A 24,637-nucleotide genomic window follows, 5' to 3' on the forward strand; every position below is an offset into this window, starting at 1 on the left:
CATTTTGTGCCTCCTTGTTGTAGTTTTGTGATGATTTGTGGTGGTTTCCCATCATTTTGCATCACTCTGGGATCATTTTGAGTATTTTTTTGTTTGTTTTGTATCGTTTCATGTCATTTTCTGGTGGTTTTGCATCATCCTGCGTTTCCTTGTGGTCGTTTTGAATATCTTTTCTGTTGTTTTGCATCATTTTGTGGTCGTTTTATGTCACTTTCTGGTAGTTTTGCATCATTTTGTATTTTCTTGTAATGGTTTTTGACCACTTTGCATCTCGTAGTGCATCTCTGGTGTCATTTTGTGCCCCTTTGTTGTAGTTTTGTGATGATTTGTGCTGGTTTTCCATCATTTTGCATCACTCTGGGATAATTTTGAGTATTTTATGTTTGTTTTGTATCGTTTTATGTCCCTTGCTGCTGGTTTTGCATCACTCTGAGGTCATTTTGTGCCCCCTTGTTGTAGTTTTGTGATGATTTGTGCTGGTTTTCCATCATTTTGCACCACTCTGGGATAATTTTGAGTGTTTTGTTTTGTATTGTTTAATGTCACTTTCTGGTGGTTTTCCATCATTTTGCATCACTCTGAGGTCATTTTGTGCCCCCTTGTTGTAGTTTTGTGATGATGTGTGGTGGTTTTCCATCATTTTGCATCACTCTGGGATATTTTTTTCATTTATTTTTTGTTTGTTTTGTATCATTTTATGTGTTTCTGGTGGTTTTGCATCATTTTATATTTTCTTTTAATGGTTTTTAGACCATTTTGCATCTCGTTGTGCATTTTGTGCCCCATTTTGCATCACTCTGGGATAATTTTGAGTATTTTTTTGTTTGTTTTGCATCGTTTTATGTCACTTTCTGGTGGTTTTGCATCACTCTGGGTTCATTTTGTGCCCCCTTGTTGTAGTTTTGTGACAATTTGTGGTGGTTTCCATCATTTTGCATCACTCTGGGCTCATTTTGTGCCCCCTTGTTGTAGTTTTGTGATATTTTGTGCTGGTTTTCCATCATTTTGCATCACTCTGGGCTCATTTTGTGCCCCCTTGTTGTAGTTTTATTATATTTTGTGCTGGTTTTCCATCATTTTGCATCACTCTGAGGTCATTTTGTTCCCCCTTGTTGTAGTTTTGTGATGATTTGTGGTGGTTTTCCATCATTTTGCATCACTCTGGATCTCTTTATGGTCATTTTTCATCTCTTGGTATTGGTTTCACTGATGCCACTTCTGCGTTAACTACACCTAACCTCCATCTATAGACATCAGGTCATCAGGTCGCCCCCTTGCTTGATTCTCACCGCGGAGCCTGAACGCAGCACGGAGGAGGGGTGCTGCGTTTAAATCCCTCCCCGGATTTGACAACACGCACGCACCTTGACTGCTTGTAAACAGAAGCTCACACGTGACACCGAGAGAGAGAGCCGAGAGTCGGGCGACCGAGCGACCGACCGACGGAGCGAGCGACCGCATTGTCTGTGGCGGAGGAAGAAAAAAAAACGGACAAAGAAGGTGTCATGACAACCGACGTTACGGAGCCACCGCCGCCGACTTTCCCCCTCCGTCCGACGGCTCGAACTTCTTAATGTCTGCGCCTCGGATCCGGAGCGTTTGGAGGGATAACGACGTTAGCTCGCACGGGTAAAAACAAAAAGCGGGACAGCCCTTTTGTTTCACCTCTTTATTATTTTTTTTTTGTCGTTTTCCGCCAAATCTCACTTTTTATTCTTCTTCTTCGCTTGGCCGTTATTTTTTTTTTTTTTTTTGACGTTAGCCACCGTTAGCTGGCGGGAGCCGTTGGCCTCGGCGGTTTTTTAGCCGTTAGAACAAAAAAAACAATTTATTTTTAAACTGGCTGGATGAAATGTCATTCACCATGGAGGATAACTTGGAGTCCGAGTGGGTCTCCGTCAGACCTAAAGTCTTCGACGAGAAGGAGAGGCATAAATTCGTGTTTATCGTGGCCTGGAACGACGTCGAGGGAAAGTTCGCCATAACCTGCCACAACAGAACCGTGCAGCGGCGGTCCGCCTTTCTAGACCCCGCCGCCGCTCCTGCCGCTTCTGCCGCTACAGCGGAAAACACAAAGACGAAGAAAGACGAAGCTAAAGTTAGACCGCACTCCGTCCCCAAAGGAAAACCCGCAACAAAGCCGCTTAAAGTCGGCGGTTCAAAGACAACCGACGCGCTAGCCTCCTGTTGGGATGTTGTGACACCGAACATCGAGATCCTGGACCCGGCCGTGGATGTGCCGCTCTCCCCGGATGAGCTTCCAGATTCCCCCGGGGACGGTGAGAGCAACGGCCGCGAGGACTTCAGCTGGGCCGGGCTGTTCTCCTTCCAGGATCTGAGGGCTGCTCATCTCCAGCTGTGCGCCGTCAACTCCGACCTGGAGCCGTGTTTACCGTCCTTCCCGGAGGAGCAGTCCGGCGTGTGGACGGTGCTTTTCGGAGCTCCTGGGGTGTCCCAGCGGGAGACGGACGCCCTGTGCTATCAGCTGCAGGTGTACCTGGGTCACGCCCTGGACACCTGCGGGTGGAAGATCCTCTCACAGGTGCTGTTCTCCGAGGGGGACGACACGGAGGAGTACTACGAGAGCCTGAGCGAGCTGAGGCAGAAGGGGTATGAAGACTCTCTGGAGAGGGCCAAGAGGCGGATGCAAGAGGTGATTTTTTAAACTTTTATGTTGTTTACTTTATTCTGTGAGTTTAGAGGCTTTTTATTTAGGCACAACCGCAGACTGGTGAGATTTTGGGAGCATAATTGCTCCTCATGGTCTCCTCCTCTTCCTTTGTCCGCCCCCTCTGTGATCTACCATCTGTTGCTGCATGCTCACAGGCCTGTAACGTGATCCCGGTCTGGCCAGACATCACACTCCAGTTGGCTGAAGGGAGTTAACATTAGAGAAAACAGAGGAGAACAATCAAGAGGTGGAGTTACAGAAATGATGTGTCACCACCAGCACCAGCACCAGCTGTTTGCCTCGGTGTTAGTCCAGACATTTGTCTCTCCTCCGTGTGTGGGGACAAATCCAGACCAGATCACTGCAGGTATACCGGCGTGAAGCCTAAATGAAATCATGGTGATGATGTTTGTTTGAGCCTCAGGCTTCTTCTTCTTCTCCTTCTCCTTCTTGTTGTGTTTTTGCTCAGTTGATTGACACACAAAGAGCAAACAGCTGCCTTAAGGGCTTGGCCCAACCAGGAAGGAATTATTCAATGAACAAAGACATTTTGTTACACCTGGTTTCATTAAAAAAAAAGACACAGATCATCACGTAGACGTGGCCTGATCTAGTGTTGTTATTAATCTGATGGATTCTGTCAGATTTAGAGAATTTAGTGTGTTTTTACACACCACTGACTGAATATAAAGAATAGATGGCAACTAATTTAATGATTAGTAACAGCATCCACCTGTCAATCAAAGCGTCCACGCTCTTAATCCTGCATAACTTTAAGCCTTAATATAACGTGAACAGGTGAGTTGTATATAAATTCACCCTCAGTACAGTTGTCATGAACGGGGAAATTAGCTACAGAGACCAAAACTGTTTTTTGTACCAGGCTGTAAACATGTTTATTTCTGCTGTCTAACATGGGGACTTATGGAGACTGACTCACTTCTGGAGCCAGCCTCAAGTGGACGTTTGAGGAACTGCAGTTTTTTCCGACGCTTCCACATTATAGCTATGGGAAGTTGGCGCCTCAGTTCAAGCTTCGTACAGTCCATGATAGACCTGAACCAGCCACCCTCTGGCTCCCTGTGGACTGAGCTGCTTCATAGCAGGAGATGAAGGAGAAGAGAGAAGTTGCAATCTGTAACTTCACATTTCTCCTTCAAATGTTTAGAAATAGAGAAAACGTTCCTTACTTTTACCTTCGAAAGCATCCACGATGAGATCTGTTGGTCAGAGCGAGAGTTTGAAACTCCCAAAGATGACTCTGACGGCAGAAACGGCAGCCTCACATTTGAGAAGCTGGAAACCAAATGGGCTAAATAAGAAACGGCTGTAATATTAGCTGATTAAACGATTAATTAATTGCCAAACGTTCTCTGGTTCCAGCTTCTTAAATGTGAGGATCTGGTTTTATATCATAGTACGCTGAGAATCTTTTAGTTCTAGACTAAAAAACTATTTACTGACTCAATAATTAGCACCAGATTAATCACTAATAATTAGTTGACGCTCTAAACGACGGGGACAAGTGCACGTCCCTTTCCTGTTTGTGAAACACTTTTTAACATTTCGCCCCGACACATTTCACATTCACAGAAGAACATGAAATCAGAAACACATCGTAATATAATGCGATCCAGAGAAACACCAAACACTACAGCCTCTGAAAAATCATCACTTGAGATGGTTTCAACATCAGCAGACGTTTTATTTGTTATTTTATTTGTTCATTTTTACACGTGTTTTACCTTTTGTTAAAGTAAAATGAGAGTTTTAATGTGATAGTTAACCATGTAATGTGTTGTAGAGCTGAAATGATGAGTTAAATATTTAATTAATCTACAGATTTAAAGCAAAACTTTCCAAAATTTTGTGATTTTTCGCTCCTCAGATTTGATGAATTAGCTTTAAATATCTTTTGCATGGTTAATAGATTAATTCTAATAGATTAGGCTTTGAGAAACTATCACATATTTATAATTTTCTAACATTTTATAGACTAATCAATTAACTAAGAAAACAACCAGCCCTTTAATAGACTATAAAAGCTGTAATATGTTGTATACCGTATGCAGCTCTTTCAAAATTACTATGAAGACGAGATTACAGCCGGGGATTAAGATATTATGTGATCAGAAGAAAGTATAAGCAGAGTTTAAGATGCCAGCGGGCTCTGTGCCCATTAGCAGTAAGGCCATCTGAACAGTTCTGAGTCCAGTACTGAGTCCAGTACTCATCTCTTCTGCCGGTGATGAGACGGTCTGGTTGTTTGGTGTGTATGGAGCAGCTGGAGAATCGCCCTGTTTGTGTTGATAACTCGGCCAGATATGCAAAAATATTGACTGCTGCGAAAACAGACGCATTTGTCAATCATTGACCTGAGACTTTTTTCTTATCCGTGGCCTGCAGCTCAGCAGAATTTGACTGTTTTTAGTAAACCTGTCATGTTGTAGGCAAATCGTTACATTTTATGGCTTTGCTGGGCGATAACAATGTAAAGAGCGTGAAACTGATGAAACATTAACTAGATTTATAATGAGCTGTGGGTGAAGTTAAACAACGCGACGAAAGGAGTGAGAGTACAATGTAGACAAGGCACGATAAGGCTGCAGTAATTACTTTATTTATTGATTAATGTGCTGATTATTTATTATTATATCTACCAGATGTTCACAGACCTTTTAAGCTGATATATTTAAATGCCTTGTCAGGTGTTCAACACCTGAGTTTACTGTCATAAAAGATGACATGAATTGAGAAAGCTTGGACAGTAATTTTAGTGTCTAGGCGCGTGGGTTTAGTCCTTAGTCAGCTAAGCTGCCAAGTGTGCTGCCGGAGTCGCAGATGATCGCGAACGTGCCATAAATGTGTAACACGAGTAAAAGTCTGTATCTCTTTGCTGGACGCCTACTCAGACCTCCTGCTTTATGTTGTCTTAGTTATGGCATGCCTACTGTGTGTTGTATTCGTGTGTGTGTGTCCACAGTTTGTGTTGTCATTGTGAGTGTGCACATTAGCCACAGATACCACTGTGGGATTAGTCTGCACTACTTTAGCTTTCATATTGGGGTATGCTGGTAGTTTTTGTATTTATCTTGTGTTACCTGCTAACACATTTATTTGCAATTACTACACTTAATGTGTACACATGCACACGTTGCCAACCAGCAGTTTTATTGTGTGTAAGGTGTGTGATACATACAGGTACCGTTAATCCACTCGCACTGGGGGACCAGGGAGCGTTAACCCACGTTCACTCATCCTCATGCTGGTAACCTTTGTTCAGAAAAGAACAGTGTGCTCTTGTATGGCAAATAAAACACGTTAAAGTCCTTTCAGTGGAGAAAACATGACACATTACCATACAAGGTGTCTTTCCTTTGGAGAATATATGACACGTTACCATACAAGGTGTCTTTCCTTTGGAGAAAACACGACACGTTATCATACAAGGTGTCTTTCCTTTGGAGAAAACACGACACGTTACCATACAAGGTGTCTTTCCTTTGGAGAAAACATGACACGTTACCATACAAGGTGTCTTTCCTTTGGAGAAAACGCAACACGTTACCATACAAGGTGTCTTTCCTTTGGAGAAAATATGACACGTTACCATACAAGGTGTCTTTCCTTTGGAGAAAACACGACACGTTACCATACAAGGTGTCTTTCCTTTGGAGAAAATATGACATGTTACCATACAAGGTGTCTTTCCTTTGGAGAAAACATGACACGTTACCATACAAGGTGTCTTTCCTTTGGAGAAAACACGACACGTTACCACACAAGGTGTCTTTCCTGTGGAGAAAATATGATGCAGTGCCGTATAGGGTGTCTTTTCACTGGATAAAACAGTGCTGTGCTATTTAGGGTGTCTTCGCAGTGTTGTATAGGGTGTCTTTGCTATGGATAAAATGTGATAAAATTCCCTTTTGGTTGTCCTTTTCATCTTTTAGCCCCTGACAGTCTGAGTCCGTCGTTGTCCTCTTGTGCATCCCTACATGAAATATTTAATCCACACGGCTCAAAGGATTTCTAGCTGTAGGTCTGAGTTCAGTTCATAGGTGGTGGCAGCTCTGCAAAGAACATCATCATTTAGTGCTATTTGTGGGGAAAGATAACCGGTGCTCCCTTTGAGACTCATTTTGAGTTTGACGGCTCCTAAAACTCAGCTCAGTTTCTTCAAAAGAGCCGTTAAACAAAGCGTCTGCTCAGATCACAGTCGAGGCGTGTTCCTCCTGTGAGATAGTCGAATTAAAAGGCAGAGAGAGGGAGTCCTTCAGCGAGACGGAGCAGATTTAGTACAGAGTTATCCTGATGACAGGGCTGGAGCTGCTATACTGTAGCTCATATCACCCTGAACGTCTTATAATTATGCACTCGCTGCACTTTGGAGTGCTTTGTGTACACTTAACAGCTAAATTTAGTATCTGAGTGTTCTTTTAAATTAGTTTGAATAGTGATGTTTATGTTACACTGCTCTGTAGTTCGGCCATTTGTCTTTATGGTTTGGTCAGTATTTATGTTTTGGGGGGAAAAACAGAAATTTAAGATCTTGATTTGAGACCACATTTGCTTAAGTTAGGGTTAGTGTTAATGATAATAAAAAAGCCAATTCCTTGAAGTCACCAGACAGCACTGAGTTACAATAACAAGGGTTCAAACAAACGATTCGTAAATTATGTGAAAAGATGACCTGGATTGGCCTGGATGGGGCCAAACATGCTTCACCAAGCTAAACAAGGCTAACTGGGCCTCCAGTGATGTCTCCACATTCAAAAACTTACTGAGTTCACTTTTGTATTACAGTTTGCTGGGAAATGCTCAGTTTGATGACCGAATCTTGTAAAACACCAACATGACTCTCACAAAAAGTCGATTAAACCCTGAAAACACATCGACCAAGAGTTAAAACCAGGGCTGGAACTTATTTTTTATTATCTATTATTATCTTTATTACTGATTTATTTGCTGTCATTCAAATATAATTGGTGCAAACCAAAGAAAAACAGTCCAGAAGCTGTGATTGAGGGGATGTGTCTTTGGTTGAAAGATGACTTGAATGATACAAAATGGCTGCAATTAATCAACCACACGTTTGGCCTGTTCTTAAGACGAGTAATCCTCCTGCTGCCTTTTTTTGAAGTGCAGCCTTGCCAAGCCGCTCGCACGCCAAACACCCTCAGGCAACCTCTGGCATCTTGCATTTCACCGTCAACAGATAGATTTGAATATGCAAATCCATTCACAGCAGGAACACGAGAACGTCGCGCTGTAAAGAAACAGCTCTGCCTTCAAACGAAGTAACAAACGTCAGTGATTTATCTTTAAAAAGTTGAAATGGCACATGGCAGGAGTCGGCTCATTTCTAGCCCAGGGGTTTTCCTGACTAACACAGGGCAGGGAGTCGGTGTACACGGTTGGCCAGTGGTTACCAGGGAGACACAGACCCAAGGTAAACAGTAGGAGCAGTGTTTGAGCTGAATCGTGCAGTGTCTGCCCGAGTCCCCAACGTGGAGGGCTTTGGAAAAGCAGCCTGGAGTTAATATAAGAGTCTCTATTCATATCTATAGCTCCTCGCAGAGAGAAGAGCACTTTATTCACCGCTCTGGATGGAGATTGGGTGGTGGTACATTTCAATATTATCTGAGGCAGAAGGAGAAGGAGAAGTATTGTGCTGCATGAATTGGAGCAACTGGTTTCTGAGAGCCGGGACATGAATTGTATTTGTGTGTGTGTACAATAGCTGTTTTGATAGCGTTTATCTCGCCAACAATGGACAAGTCTGTGGATAGCAGGACATATGGTATGAATCAGCAACAGTTGGGAGGGGGGGGAATTAATTCTCATTGTACTACACTCAAACAATATATTTTATAGCTGACCACACACACTCTCACACTCTTCACTCTTGATTTTATAGATTAGCCTGAGCTCTGAAAGAGCTTTTGTTTAGAGCTCTTTGTAATCATGACTCACTACGCTCAAGGTTTCCATTGAATTTAGCAAAGCTAATCACACCCTATTAAAGTCTATTAAATTGTTTTGTTGTGTTTCATTTTGTCATCATCTCTTGGAAATGTTCAGAGGATATTTCTGGTTATATTCCTTTGTTAACAAACCCCCCGAACAATAAATGTATCCTATTAATAAGTATTTACCATGTAGCTGGCCTAAAAAAACACATCAACGAACCACAAAGTTGCAAACTGTCCTGCTGCTGTTTGTCGTCCACGGAGCAGTGCTTCTCTGACCTGGTGGCTCACCAAATGTTTGTGAGAACGAAATAAAAATAACATCTTGTGGCAAGCAGCTCAGAGAGACAGGAAGTCGCTCTCAGCGATGTCAGCCCTGTAATGACCTTCAACACAGGGGACAAGACCTCAGAAACCACGATACGCTATTACAGGCTATACACTCTGTTGTTATGTATGTTACGTAGCCTCAGTGAAGCAGACATGTGGACTGTCTGTGGGCAAAGCGAAGGCCCTCCTGCGTGAGTCTGGTAGCTTTCACAGAGGTTCGTGAACACCAACCTCATTACGGACGCCAGAGCTAATCGTGGCTGTTTCTAGTCAACGTTTCAAACCCCGACCAGAAGTGGCGTGATCAATCGATTAATCGTGTTTTAAAAAGTACATAATCTATAAACCAAAGGAGTATAAAAGCTCAAGTTGATGCTTCCAAAAAAGCCAAAATATGAATAATTTATATGATAGAAGACTCACGTCTTCAATAGGAACCAGGGGACATAAACCAACACCAGCCTTGTCCTTTAACATCACAGTGGAACATGCAGATCTCTAACTATTCCCCCGTCTTCATTTCTCTGCGTGTCTCTTCAGGTGTTGGACAAACACAAAGCCATGGACAGCATGGTGGAGCTGCTGCAGGTGTACCCCGAGGAGGACGACGCGTACGGAGAGCTGCTGGAGGCCACGACTCAGCTCTACCACTACCTGCTTCAGCCTTTCAGGGACATGAGGGAACTGGCAATGCTGCGCAGACAGCAGATTAAGGTAATACACACACACACACACGGATACAGATACCATCTGCTTCAGGGCTTGATTTAAGTAGGTTTAGACCTCTCCGTAGCCGGCTAACTGGTCTGTCCTGGAACACACTCTGACTCGTGTCAGACTGCCTCTCTGCTGCACCAGTCGCAACGCTATTTTAGTGGTTTGGCAGCTTTGAAAGTCGCAGTTAGTGCTGGGAAACGAGCCCTGAACCGCTCTCCATTGAGTCTAGCCTCCTAAGCTCGCTGTAATGACATTAGCATTAGTTGCTGAGGCTACGTGTGATGATGATGATGATGATGATGATGATGATGATGATAGTATAGTAGCTGGTCCGTGTTACCCTGTAGCTTTGTATCCGGGGGCTGTGGAGGGCAGAGGATCAGCCCGAGAGGCCCAGAGCGGCTTAACAACCAGCATAAGTATTATTACAGCAGCCACTAAACCACTCAGTAATTCTGCAGCTTCAGCACACTCCTCTGTTTTCCACACTCGCTGCTCACTCCATCTTTGTTGTTTTTCTTCATTAGAGGCTTGAAAAGGGAAGTAAATCCTCAAGACTAATCTCTGCTGTCTAATTCAGCCTTCACACATTCAGCCTTAACACATGCCTGGTCTTTGCGGTCCGAGGACGCTGTAACAGCTCCGCAGGAAGCTGAAGTTTGAGAACGACGACTAAATGTGAAGCAATAAAGCGACTTGGCCACGTGATGACGATCCTTCAGCTGACGTACAGCGTCACAGTCGCGGGCGTTTTAATGTAAGCTTTGTGTCGGGGTCAGTGTTTTTAAAGCTCCGCTCTTTACCGACAAAATGTCACATTATGATTTCATGAAGCTCAGAAAAGATTCATCGAGCCAACGAGCTCTGTAAACAAGAAGTATAAGGTTGCCACGTGTCTTCTGCGATCCGATCACACGTGGGCAGCTTGAAGTACGACACGTCTCCACGGGCGTCTCGAGTGACCACCTGTAATCGGATCTCTATGTAAATAAATACGTACATCATTTCCGGTTTCCGGCAGCGTGGAACGAATCAAGTCAGTTTTCGTTGTGTCGATTTGTAACGTGTTTGGTGTGAGCTTGGTCCTCCTCACTGGAGTGGTTTCTTCTTGTTGTTCAGCACTTTCATAGGATGCTGTTAGCACACAGAGTAGTAGGTACGGCGACACAGACCACCTCCGAATAAGGTTTTAAATACTTATTACTGCACTTATATTATAGCATATTATAGTCAGACTATTGATGTTTTACTGTTGCATAAGAGTCACAACAGACGTCAAGGAATCACATGTAAAAGCTTCTCGAATAGCTTTACTCACTGACCACCAGTGATCGATTGATTGATTGGTCATTGATTACCTGGACTTTGGTTTCACTGTAGAGAGCCGGTATCTCTGGACGACGTTCTCTCCGCTCTTCATCGCTGCCTTTCTCCGCAGTAACTCTCGACATATAAAAGTGACGTCAGCCTTTCGTTTGCAACGTAACAACGCCACTTTCCAGCTTTATTCTGCACATCTACGTCTTAGAATCGACCTCGAGTGTTAATGCCAGTGACTTACAGGGAGCGTCCTCGTTTCTAAGGGAAGATCCAGATGTTTATTCACATTAGAGATAATGGTTTGTTGGAAAGTCGAAGTCACACTGTGTTTAGACTTGACTGATTGTTTTTATATGATCACATTCTGGTAACCGGTCGGTTTTATCTCTTGATGTCTGTGAATCATCGTTTTGCGTCATCACTGACAGGCGTAGCATTGCGTGACTGCAGTCCTTTTTAAACAGGCTTTGTATACGCGTAGTATTGTACCAAACAAAGACACTTTTACAGACGTATTTTATACTCAGAAGCTGTACGGTTAAATAAAACGACAAAAACAGCTGCGTACAGGTGTGTCTGACTCTGAGGTGGACGGAGTCCAGCGGGTCAGAATAAAAAAAATCAAAGAGTGCTGATGGTGGAGAGAAGGGAGGCAAAAATAACAAACTCATCCAACAGAGAGAAATACTCAGACGCTGTGTGTCCTACTTTGATATTCTGCTGTTTAACCGGACTCATGCTGCCCCTGTATCTCAGTCATCCACCCTCTGTGCTGCTGTCAGTACTTTCCTTTCTCTGAGCTACATTCCTCACCCAGCATCGTCTCACTAACCAACACAAGTGACTGTGTGGGTGTGTTTATGAGTGTGTATTATTTCGGTATTTGGGCGGGTGCTGATCTAAATTAAGAAGTTTTACTGGGAGCGTTTGTAGCACTTCTTCTTAAAGGATCAGTCTGCTGTTATTTTTACCGTGAACAAATCCCATAAAACCGACAACAAACAGAGGCTGATGTAAAGTTATTCATTCATTACCATGAACATATACTGCAGATGTGGATTAATCCGCTGCTGAAAATAGTCCGACAAACGTAGCATTTCATCCTGTTTGAGTGACGTCTGCTTAAAAACTACATTATCCAGCTGTTTAAAGAAATGATTCAGTCTTTTTTTAAGAGGAAACGGAACATTTGTGACCTGTCGGTAAAGATTAAACAGCAGCAGTGAATGAGTTTAGAGCTAAAGGACGCAGAAAGTATTGAGTGACAGATCAGCTGCAACTGATGATTAATTCCACAATCAGTAAATGTGCAGATTAATTTCTCACTGATTCAGTTTGAACTGTACGGTCTTCGAAGGGAAATCCTTCTGTCACAGCTGCAGTTACAAGTTTTACAAACATAATATATACAAGTTTAAAGTGTGTAGCTCTACATGTGGTTCCATGTAAAAAAATATACAGTCTTAGTCAGACGTTGAGTCAGGAGTTATGTGTGATATCTAAATCTAAATATGAGCCGTCACAGAGTGGAGTCATGATAAAGTGTGATGGCAGTGGGCAGGAGTGACGTCCTGGAGCTGCTGTGTTGGATGTGAACTACTGTCCGTGATGTTGAGCAGTTTCTGGAGCGTCCTTCTCTCTACGAGCACCTCGAGGAGCTCCAGAGCAGTCACAAAATCTCCGATGCACAGCAACACTAAATGAAATCTATACGTGATCACATCTTTCATGGTAGCTGTAGTGTCGAGGATGTTTGGGGCTCGGTTCGTTAAAAGAACGTTGAGTCACTTCTACCTGAAGACTTGCAGAGTTGTCTCTGACATGCTTTACGACTCTGTGAGAATCTGACCTCTGCGTGATGCCAAAGTTTCCAGCTCCGCCACCTGCTCCCCCTCGGGGCAATCCAACGGCTGAAAACAAAGCTGCATGCAAATGAACCCTCGATGCAGGCAGAGGCGGTTTGGCTTCTCTCGAACTGATGAGTCAGGGAATCGCGGGGATGACTCCTTTCGTGAAGAAAGAGAAACGGGATGGAGTCTGGGAATTAGAGCTCAGGGGACCGTGGTTTACATACAGTTTGCATCTGAAGGTGAGCCTGACTATCACAGACTTCACCAGCAAGTTTTTAATGTTTTAACAAACTGAACTTAAGATTAAATCTTATTGACATCTTATTATGTCGCACAGCAAAACCTCAAGATGATTTGTGGTGTCAGGAGAAGTGTTTTAAGGCTACAACCAACGACTGATAATCGACAATAATTTAAAATCACACAATATCAATAAAGACAAGAAACTGCAAATATAAGCCAGATATAAAATAACTAAAATGACAATAATATAAATAAAATAAATAAATAAATAAAGCTTTAAGCTGCTGCAGGACCGTTTAGCATCCAGCACCGCTTACACTGGAAGATAAATGTTTAAAATGGAATTCAAGTTTGAGTTTATAACCTGAATGTGAGCAGATGTACAAAGTCTGCTCAGGTAGAAATGTAAAGTCTCTTGGTTTTGTTGTTTTAGTTACTCTTTAATAGAAAGCTGAAGATGGAAACCACAGACAGATTTAAGTACACGTAGATATGTCGGTGGTGAACACGTCTGTGCTCGTATGCAGATCGGTTTTTGATCTGTGTGATGTTGGTGTTTGTGGACAGACGATCACGTGACGTGTTATGTAACTCATGACAAAAACCAGAGTGGTTTATTCCTCCGACTGTTTGACCAGAAGACGTTAGACTTCGAGGGCGGCTGTGGCTCAGGAGGAAGAGCAGGTCACACACTGATCAGATGATTCAATCGTCAGGTCGAAATGAACCTCAAACTGGCAGCATATCCAGAACAACAAGAACTAATGTGGCTGCTCTGTTTGGTGCAGCACTCGAGCAGACGACCGGGCAGTACTCCAGCTATGACGGAGCAAGTGACCCAACTACATCACTCATAACAAAAAGTGGAACATGAGCCGAACTTTTCCTGTAACAGCGACGAGTCAAAACAGTGAATCATCTCATTTAAGAGCAAGTCATTTGTTTTTAAGTAAGCTGCTCAGCTGACCTCTGACTCCTCAGACCGACAGGTCACCATCTAAACTTATTCTTTTATCACAACCGACTGATCGATTAACAGACTCGAACGTTCTGCTTTGTCTCTTCAAGTCTTTGTGCTCGACACAGCTGACATCGAAGCTGAACCGGTGAATGAGCGAGCAGATGGACACGTTGAATGAATGAATGAAAGGGGGTGTCGAGTATTTCGGTCAATGGCGCATTGTCGCACATGTGTCGGTGTCCGGTTTCCCTGAAGGTCAGAGGGCAGCCATGAATTAAAAATGCGCTCTCTCTCTCTCTCTTAACGTGTACGAGATACTTCTGTACCACGGCGAGCTCCGGTTACTGAGTCACATCGGTGCGTTGTCACGTGGCAACGGTTGTCACGGCGGCCGCTTGAACACCTGCTGTGTTTACCTCCAACTGTCAAACTAATTTTAAAGTGTCATATGCAAATGAAGTCGTACTATAACTCATGACTCACAGTTTGACACATTTATAGATGGATCAATTATTTTATCATTTCTAAGCAGACAAGTCTGAACATTTTGTTACATCCCTCCAGAAGTTTTGGATCTTTAGACATTCCCACAGACGACAAACACGTAGAACAAACATCTGGAATATCAGCATATTATTTATTACACAGTCTGTTATTTCTACATAACAGTTTGCTGATCATCATCTCTGGAGGTCGTCAACGCTGCAATAAAATCAATTTTAATCGATATTTTGTGTCATTCTAACCCTACAGTACAGCACAGGTTCAGTTTACGGTGTTAGACAACAGAAATTTGCATTGATTAATTGATTAATTGATCTAAATTAACCAAAATAAATAAGAATGCCGACCAAGAAGTCAGTGACAGGACAGATCTGAGTTTGAGTGTATAACGTACATTTGAAGCTGATGAACCAGACTCAGACATTTAAAGATGTGAATACTGATACAAACAGCTGTGGTCTCATCAGATCCAGATGTTTACCACGGTTCCCTGGCGGTAATCTATTACTAAGTAATCCTGTAGGTCCAGTCCTGAGGTCTTTATCTTATCCTCAAAGTTTCTGTCTTCTCTCATCTGTCAGTGGCTCTCGGACACAAACACGTTTATTCCTACTGAAGATAAAAAATCTTTAAAAACTAAACAAAGAACTCGACAAATACAGAGTGTGTGTGTGTGTGTGTGTGTGTGTGTGTGTGTGTGTGTGTGTGTGTGTGTGTGTGTGTGTGTGTGTGTTCATGGTGGTGACTCATTGATGTGTTTTTAACGGAGCTCGGTGGCACACAGGAAGAACATATAACACAATACGCGTCCGTCGATGCGTTCATTGTTTATTGTTTAACTTTTCATGAGTTCGGTTTCATTTAAAAACGTTGAATCCGTCCTGGGAAAGTCTGCACGGCGTCGCAGCGCGTCGCTCACAGACCTGAGATAGAGACCGCAGAGCTTCACCACGAGAACCGTCGTCACTTCTATTTTCAGGACGGTCTCTGATGCGTCTGTGTTTTGTCACCAGCAGCTGTTGACCAGAGGTGTTAAGTGAAATCACAGTTAATCCCCCGACCACACACAGACAACACACACACACACACATACACACACACACACACACACACACGCGCGCTGCTTCCTGCCTGTTTTTTAAGTCACACAAGAAGAAAAGCGAGTACACACAGGTGTAAAACTGAAGCCACCATGTGACTAAACAAATCAACATTTAGGTGTGTAGTGGCGTCTCTCACACTGAGTGTGAGTACTGATGAATGATGTTTACGATGCTGCATTTTATGTTGATATAAAACAATGTTCTTTCTTCTTCTTGCATACAGAGACCGTAGAGTCTTGCAGCCCGGTCTCTGCTCTACTTTTCTGATCCCAAACGACGTCCGTGTGACCTGATCTGTGTCACGTTGGCTCTCCTCTGTGTTTGTAAATGCAAATTCTCTGCCTGCGTCTGTGCCGTGATGTCGCCCCGAAGAGCACGACGAAATAAACAAATCTACCACAACATGAAGCTGTCAGCACGTGATGGATCGTCTTTTCAGCACACGTGTTTTAGTCGGCTTCATTTGGTTCACGTTAAGTTAGAATTCATTTTTTAGATTTCACACTAACCAACATGTCTGTTTTCTTCACACTGAAGTGTGCTACCTTTTCTTGTCATGTCTTCTCTTAGTTTTAGTTTTAGTTCTTGTTTTAAACCTTTCGAGGCGTCAGAGTTTGTGTGAGGTCCTCTGAACTGACTCGAGTGACGTCAGCGTTGTTTGAGGTTGAAGATGATCCGGGTGTTTTTGAGTTCGTCGGACGTTTGCAGCCCTCTCCTCACACACCTGGATAAACGGCTGTGGTCTGAGTTGCCTTCTGGGTAATGTAGGATGAAATTATGATAATTATACGTCTGGCAGCGTTACAGGAGCGTAAGTGTCATCGCTCACCTGCTTTTTAAACACTTAAGTGTTACAGTTTCAGAGGCTTTGATTTAATAAACTGTGGCTTAGCTTTGTTCGTACGTCCATGCGGCATGTCCCTAAATATGAAGGACTAAAGTTTTTCTTCTGTTTCTTTTGTCCTGATCTGTTCTGCAACGAGGAAATATCTTTTAAAGACTGATCAGATATGAAAAGATGTATCACCTCTTTGCTTTTTCACAGTTTGCACTTTATTAAATTGATTCTGCACATTATCTACCTGTCTGCACGTGCATCACCTTCGTACATGCAGAAATGTTTAATTTAACGAAGACCTGCAGAGAATCCTTTCAGTAATGCTACGAAACATGTGAGCGGATGCTTTTGGCTTTGTCTGACAATCAACCAACTTGATGCAGATGTTCTGCTTCAGCCTGAGAACAACAACAACAACAACACAAAGAAGTTAACAGCAGACTGTGTGACGTGTCGGCCTGATCCCCTCGGGGCTGAATTTCTCCACCACTTGTCACTCTGCGGGTGTTTTAAAGTCCGGACCCGGCTCTGAGTTCACACGTCGGTGCAGCGGCTCTCTCAGAGCTCAACACTGTGTCCGCTCTGTTAGAGGATACCTCAACAATGAGATCAGCGCCGCCAGTGACGCCAGTCAGTGTTTTTTCTTTCACGTTGGACTCGTGAGTTTTCTGTCAGACTTTTTTTTTCCTCTCAGCTCTCTGACGTAATCTCTCCTCCCCCCACGAGCTCCCGGTTTCACCCCCACCCCCCCAAAAAAAACACTCCCTGTTCTCATGCCTCACGTGCAGACACACACACACACACACACACACACACACACACACACACACACACACACACAGTCTGCTGACATAAATCAAGGCCTTTCTGAGGTTTGTTGGTGATTATTACGGTGCTGTTTACTTTTGAGCACACACACACACACACACACACACACACACACACACACACACACACACACACACACACATCTGTTCCACATTGAGATATTAATACATGAGTGTAATGTGCTGAGGCCCTCACAGGGAGTTCATGTGTCTGTCTGTGTACATTTTGTTCCATGTGGTCTTCTCCTGGAGGAGGAGGAGGACGAGGAGGGGGTTCAGTTCTCAGTCAACACCCAGGACAGGACTCCTCCACGTGGCACTGCTTCCCCCCCGTTTCTCACTCTTTTTCACATGGCCCGACACGAGCCGCTCAACTGTAAAGGCTGAACTCTGCCTGACGCGCGGCGTCGTGCCACGTAACGTAAGCTCCAGGCAGCAGAGAGGGCTCAGCTTTGTCTTTGTTTTGTTAGCAGAGTTCGCCTTTTATTTACTGTTCCGCCAGCTCAGTAGGACACTGGGTTAGTGTCACTGTAAACACAAACATGCACAGGCATGGTCGCAGCTCGCTGTCAGCACCATCTGCTGGTGGCACAGAGCACTGCAGCCCTGCACATGTGTATTTGTCATGATTACATTACTTATGATCAAAAACTAGCTTCTGCAAGGCGTCCTCTTTCCGCCTCTGTCGTTGTGAGTGCCCAGCTCCTGTTCTGGCACGACACAATCTGAGGTCCAGTGTGATTTTTCTGAGGATACAAGTTTGATATCCATCATTAAGAAACAGCGGTTCGCACTGTGGACTTGAAACAAGAAGGTTCTTGGTTCGAACCTCAGTTCCGGTCTTTCCCTGTGGTCCTTCCTCCCACAGTCCAAAGACGTGCACTCATCAGGTTATCAGTTGTCTGTAGGTGTGAATGGTCGCCCAAAGTCAGCTGGGATAGACTCCAACCAAGAGCACTGAGGACAAGCTGCTACAGAACCGGAGTTCTGAGAACAAGAATCAATTAGTTCTTGTAGTTCATCGGTCATCAGCAGCTCGTGGAGGTTACAGTTAAAAAAATAGCTCCGTCATATCAGAGCACAAAGACAGGATACGTATATTTTACGTCTACAAATCTGCTCAGACAGAAAACATGCTCCATATCACACCAGAACTTTCCTCAGTATCAAAGTAATCCAGTGCAAACAAGCTGGACCTCACAGCGAACTCACTGACTTCCATGGCAACACGACACTTCATGTTTATATCCTCCTAAATTTAGAGAGTCCACCAAATAAGACAAAGAGCGGAGTAATGACAGAATGTGTTCTGACCTGCTTTAACAACTCTCTTCGACCTCCATCAGATCTCCCTGGAGACGGAGCGCCTCGGCCCTCGTCGCGTGGAGAGTCTGAGGAAAGAGGACGAGGAGTGGCAGAAGAAGGCCCACGCCGCCGTCCTCTCCATACAGGACCTGACCGTCAAGTTCTTTGAAACCACGACCCGAGCGCAGAAAGGTAAACACCTAAAGGAGGCATTTCCTGTCTCCGCATGGGGATTTGTTTTTCTCGCCGTGACCTTTGAACCTTTGTGCTGCGTGTTTACTAACGCTGCACGTGGGGGGGGGGGCGGTTTTTAAAAAAGCAGCATTCCTCGTGTCCGAACGCTCGCATACCAAAGTCTCCCCTTCCTCCAGAAGTATTTTAATCCTCCAAACATCTCAGCTATGAACCGCCGGGTAATACATCAACTGAGCTGTGCAGAAGAATCTTCACTTTGGAGAAACTGTGGCAGCTCTGGTCCTTGTCTGACAATCACATGTATGTTGTCGTTGCAGCTTTGTACGAGCGGATGCGCGCCGACCAGAGGAAGTTCGGCAAGTCGGCGTGGGCAGCGGCGGTCGAACGCATGGAGCGTCTGCAGTACGCCGTTTCCAAAGAAACTCTGCAGCTCATGAGAGCCAAAGAAATCTGCCTGGAACAGAGGAAACACGGCCTGAAGGAGGAGGTAACGCAACACACACCGATTCATCACAGACGCAGGCCGAGGTGTGTGTGTGTGTGTTCTCGCGTTAAAGAGCGAGACACGTAAACACTCGGTTATAGACGAGTTCAGAGAGAGAGAATGGCTGTTTGAAAAATGATCTCATGGCTCAGACATCCTGTAACGGAGTGAGTAACATCCTGATGTGGAAGACTGGAAATGACTCACTGGGACTGACTGTCGGGGTCAGACGCTGGTTCTACATGTTTATAAAAACAGGAAGCACCGTGAGGCACAAACCTGTCAGATCATCACACGGCTCTTTGTGTTTGTGTGTCCAGATGCAGAGTCTGCAAGGTGGAGAGGACGCCATGCTGCGTCTGGACCAGCTGGAGGCGCTGTACTACGAGCTGCAGCTGCAGCTGTATGACATCCAGGCGGAGGTGCTGCGCTGTGAAGAGCTGCTGCTCACCGCTCAGCTGCAGAGTTTACGGAGGCAAATGACAGGTGAGGGCAAGAAGCGACAAGCCTTCGATTACCTGTGTGGCGGTTTGCTGCCGTTTGATTTCAATCGATCCGTTCTGATGTTCCTCAGAGCGCCAGGATGAAGTCGTGTACTACGATGCCTTCGAGAGCCCTGACGCCATGAAGGGCGAAGAAGATCCGGCGAGCCCGCCGTCGCCCCTCAGAGACGAAGAGCTCAGCGTCTTACAGCAGAGGACGCGGCAGCTCGAGGCTCGCAGGGGACGCATCACCGCCAAGAAAGTCTACCTCAAAAACAAGAAGGTAAACGCAGAGAGGACGCCCAGGTTCAAGTCGAGACGTCTCTGTAGAGTCTTTTTGTCCATTCACGTGTTTTCTTTTTTTGTCTTTAACAGGAAATCTGTATCGTCAATCACAACCAGAAGATCGAACAGCGACAAGATGGTGACAGCAGCTCCCTGCAGACGCCACTGCAGGTGAGATCAGAGTCTGTTCCCGATGATGTACATCAGTGTTTGTTACCTGTTCGGTACAATCGATCAATTTTCTTCGTCGTCTCGTGTGCAGGGAGACGCTGAGGAAGACGATGAAGCCAAGAGAAATGCCAGAGTGAGTCAGGAGAGGCAGCGGACTCTGGACCGACTCCGCAGCCTCAAACAGGTGAGAACTGAAACGTCTCCTCTTGTCTCGACCTTTGACCTTTCCTTGTGTCTGACCTCCTTTTTTGTCATCGCAGCGTTATCCAGGTCAGGTGACTCTGAAGTCGAGCCGTCTGCGTCTGAGTCAGCCTCACGGCCGGAGGAGAACCGGCCAGCAGCCGAGCACTCAGGCGGCCAGCGTTCAGACAGACGTCATCTCCGACCTCCCAGAACTCTCCGCTCCTCCTCCGCCCGACGCCTGCGGCTGCGACAGCATGTCTTTACCCACAGTCGACCTCCAAACTCTCGACTCCTCACCTCCTTTCCTCTCGCTGCCTCCCCTCTCAACCTCCCCATCTGTCCTCTCTCTGGGTCCTCCTCCGCCTCCTCCTCCACCTCCACCGCCTCCTCCACCGCCTCCTCCCTCAGAGGACCAGCAGCAGCAGCAGCAGCAGCAGGGGGAGGCGAGGGTGACGGGAAGCCCAGTGAGGCACCTCACCCACGAGCCTGAATCCTCGTCTCTGCCCCTGGCTCCGTTCTCGCCTCGATTCTTCGACAGCAGTCAGCTGCTGACGGCGAGGAAGAAGCTGAGGAAGACGGCCTCGCTGGATTTGTCGCAGTGGAGGAGGGGTGAGACGGCTTCACAATAAGAGCTCAGTTCAAAGCTTTTAATGTGAAGGATTGTTGTCAGTCTTATATCTGACTTGTTAAACCCTTGTTGTCTCTGTCCGTCTGCAGCGAGCTCCCCCATGGACGAGGTGCTGGCCTCCCTCAAACGCGGCAGCTTCCACCTGAGAAAGGCCGAGCTGCGAGTCCTCGCCCCGGACCCGGACGACGACAGCAACAACATCCTGGCTCAGATCAGGCAGGGCGTCCGGCTGAAGAAGGTCCGGACCCGGCCGGAGCAGCAGCGCCACACCAAGAGCTTCCCCCACTCTGCCGACGCTCTGACCCGCAGCATCCACGAGGCTCTGCGGAGGATAAAGGAGGCTTCACCCGAGTCCGAGTCCGAGGACGAAGGCCTCCCGTGCACTGACTGGGAGAACTAGTTTGTCTTATTTTTTGTTTTTTTAACTTGTGGAGCCAAAACGGCGGCTCAGACGGACAGATCACCTCGAGAAACCTCGGTGCAATTTGAACAAAAAAAACTTTTTATATCCGAAAACCGCTCAGAAGTATTTTTCATACTTCTGCATGTTTGTAAAGACGGACCACTAATTTAGTTTGTTTTTTTACGTTTGCTGTTGCTGTGGCATTCTTGGCGAGGAAACAACCTCTAACCTCTCATTACGTCGGTCTACATGAGTCGTACTGTAGCTTGCTGTGATGGGTTTGTTTTAGGAATATTTTGTTTTTACGTAGCTCTCGAGTCCACCGGGCACGGAGTCAGTGTTTCAAACCCTATCAGAAGTCAGACAGACGCAGAAACAACAAAACAAATATATAAAGATAAAGTCTGGCAGGAAAACGCTCCTGATGGGGTTTGAAGTTGTGCGGCCGCGACACGACGGAGACGTGTCCGGTTGGGTTTACGTTTACTGGAAACGTTTGCTGTACACTTTTACAAACAAAAAAACTAAATGTAGTTTTAATGTAACGACACGGTTCGAATCCAGCGGGCACGAACGTGACGGAGCTGATCGCAGCAGCTCAGGTCGACGGTTCAAACCCCACCGGAAGCGGCGCGGTCGATCGAGCGGCGTCCGCTCGGCTCGTGGAAAACGCGTGGCCGACGCCGCGAGCAGCCGGAGCTGGCAGGACGTCAGACACAGAAACAGCATGAAGAAAAAAAAACTCATAAAAACAGTCAATGAAGTAAATCAAGGAAATCTGAACAAAGTTTGACCCTGAGGTCTGAAGTCGTGACGTGGCCCGGTGCGTTTACTGTTAACGTGTGCTGTAACACGTGACAACCTTTCTGTACTGTAAACTTTTAGTACACAAACACGCCTGAACACGTACGTACATCCAGGATAGGACAGCTTCCACTTCCTTTAAGGAGAAAGCCTGACTTCAGATTTAGGCTGTGTCACGTTAGAAATATAAAAAAAATAGAAACACAGATGATTGAAGAGGAGGAAGGATGTCCGGGTCGATTGTTTTCAAAGAGGGGAAAAGCTGCATCAGGTCAAGTTTAATCTGGTTTGTGTACGATGGTTTAAGAAGGAGAGAGCGAGCAGTGGTCGAGTGCCTCGATGACGTCGGTTAATCTGTGATTGTTTCACAGCCGGTGACCTTCGACACAAACAGACCTGATCCTGTCTGTCGTCTGGTTTGACCCTCGTGACGTCGCGGTCGCGGAGGAAACAAAAGGCACTTTAAGACTCTTTGCATTTACATTCAGCGTGACTTCACACTTCACTCAGACGTCAGTCATGAATTAACATCCAGAGACGACGTAGATCAAAAAGAGGCGCTCCTTTATAAACTGCAGAACTTCTCAGCATGAAGCTGATTCGGCATACTTTTCAAATGGTGCCAAAAGCATGATGGGAAATGTAGTTTGAAAAACCTGGAGCTGGTGATTCTGATATTTAAATATATTTACTGTATCGGTGGTCGAGCTTGAACAGAGCCGGAACACTGGAAACATTCACATTCAGTCACAAACATCTGTCGACGTGTGAATCCTCTCGCCATTAAAAGACCGGGTCAGTATTCCGACTAAATATACTCGATATAACGTCACACATACGTTTTATATTTCAGCACTCGTTGAAGTAGAAATGATTACTTGAAACCGAACGATGGTGCTGTCACAAAGGAAGAAAGGAAGGATGGATGGATGGATGTGATATTTTAAACATCTTACAGTAACAATGCGACCAAAAAGAAGATTTAACCGGACAAATTAAGACATCTGAAGGCGTCTTTTTGTGATTCTCTCTCGTAAACGATCGATTACTTGAGAATTTAAGAGTTTGAAGCTCAAGTGTGTAAGATTTATCGACTTAAATATGGAAAATACAAAAAGTCATAAGTGTGTTTTATTTATTGCCATGTTTCTAAAGCAGCCAAAAAAAAAAAACCCGGCAAACCAAAAACAAGATTTCACATTTTTCCCAAACAGTTTTTATACCAACTTGACTTGGAAAGGGAGGTGAGGGGTGTTCAGTTGGTTGCGATCTGCAAAATCTTACACACTGGACCTTTTTTTTTTTGTGTGTGTGTGTGTGTGTGTTTGGTTAAATGAAGTCGCCCTTTGCTGGCTGAAAACATTTAAAATCAACACGTGACGTTTTTGTATTTATTTTATTCATTTCCACTGCCTTTTGTTTTGAAACTTCACTTGTTTACTTGTTTGAGTTTGTCGTGTGTGTGTGTGATATTTTTTTTTATTCATTCATTCATCATGTGTCAAACTGTCTTAAACTCACATTTTAAAACTTCCCGTTATTTAACAAGTCATGCACTGACGGCTAAAATTTTAAAAAAGTTTGACATGGCTCCAACGTGTACGACCATCCAGCTCATGATACCAGCGTGCTTTTATTTTGTTAACTTTTTTGTTTTTGGACCTTATGCATGTGACCGGTTGTTGTTGTTTTTGTTTTTTTTAGGACAAACCCATCACAAACGTAAGTGCAATAATTAAAAATTAAACTGTAATGAAATGTAAATCATGAAAAACTAAAAAAAAAAATATATCCGCATGCCTAAATGTATTGAAGTATTTATTGAAACTTCATATTTTAAATGATTTTTAAAGCGTACAAATGTAAATGTACTTTATAAGGTTGTTTTTTTTTGTTGTTGCTTTTTTTTTTTTGTTTCCTATCATGACATTCCTGCTTTCTATATCCTGATTATATATTTTATTCCTTTCAAAATAAAATTAAGCTCCAACACGTCTTTGAATCCTCCGTGTTTAACTCCTGTTGATCCACACTGACCTGTGATCAGGTGAACGGTGTCTCTGTCATTCGTACGTCTGTTCTCACACTATGTAACTTTGGGCTCCGGGTCGGGAGAAGTACGTAACGCTTTACGGCACTAAGTCACACAGCAGCAACTGTTTCACTGATTCTGGTGAAATTGGATCATATTTTATGGAGGAAATGTTTTCTGGTTTTCCCTCTGATGTCCTCCGGCTGCTCCGCCTCAACTCTCTGTGATTTACAGAGTTTATGATGGACAGTGAAGTAAACTGCTGACAGCTGTAGCTGCTGTTAGCTCATGTTAGCTCAGTCTGTTAGCTCATGTTAGCTCAGTTTGTT

The 24,637-nt window shown here is 44.6% G+C and overlaps 1 protein-coding gene across 1 annotated transcript; it reads left to right on the plus strand.

Annotated features, from left to right (window-relative positions):
• Window positions 1-1,062: 1,062 nt before the first annotated feature.
• Window positions 1,063-24,278, plus strand: jmy (junction mediating and regulatory protein, p53 cofactor). The gene is made up of 10 exons (XM_019265068.2): window positions 1,063-2,653; window positions 9,514-9,687; window positions 18,683-18,833; window positions 19,154-19,323; window positions 19,641-19,806; window positions 19,895-20,085; window positions 20,178-20,258; window positions 20,350-20,442; window positions 20,519-21,050; window positions 21,159-24,278. The coding sequence occupies exons 1-10, from the start codon at window positions 1,853-1,855 to the stop codon at window positions 21,467-21,469; spliced, it is 2,670 nt and encodes an 889-aa protein (XP_019120613.1). The 5' UTR covers window positions 1,063-1,852; the 3' UTR covers window positions 21,470-24,278.
• The last annotated feature ends 359 nt before the right edge of the window (window positions 24,279-24,637 follow it).

The sequence above is a fragment of the Larimichthys crocea genome, chromosome IX (genome assembly GCF_000972845.2).
Source record: "Larimichthys crocea isolate SSNF chromosome IX, L_crocea_2.0, whole genome shotgun sequence".
Classification (NCBI taxonomy): Eukaryota; Metazoa; Chordata; class Actinopteri; family Sciaenidae; genus Larimichthys; species Larimichthys crocea.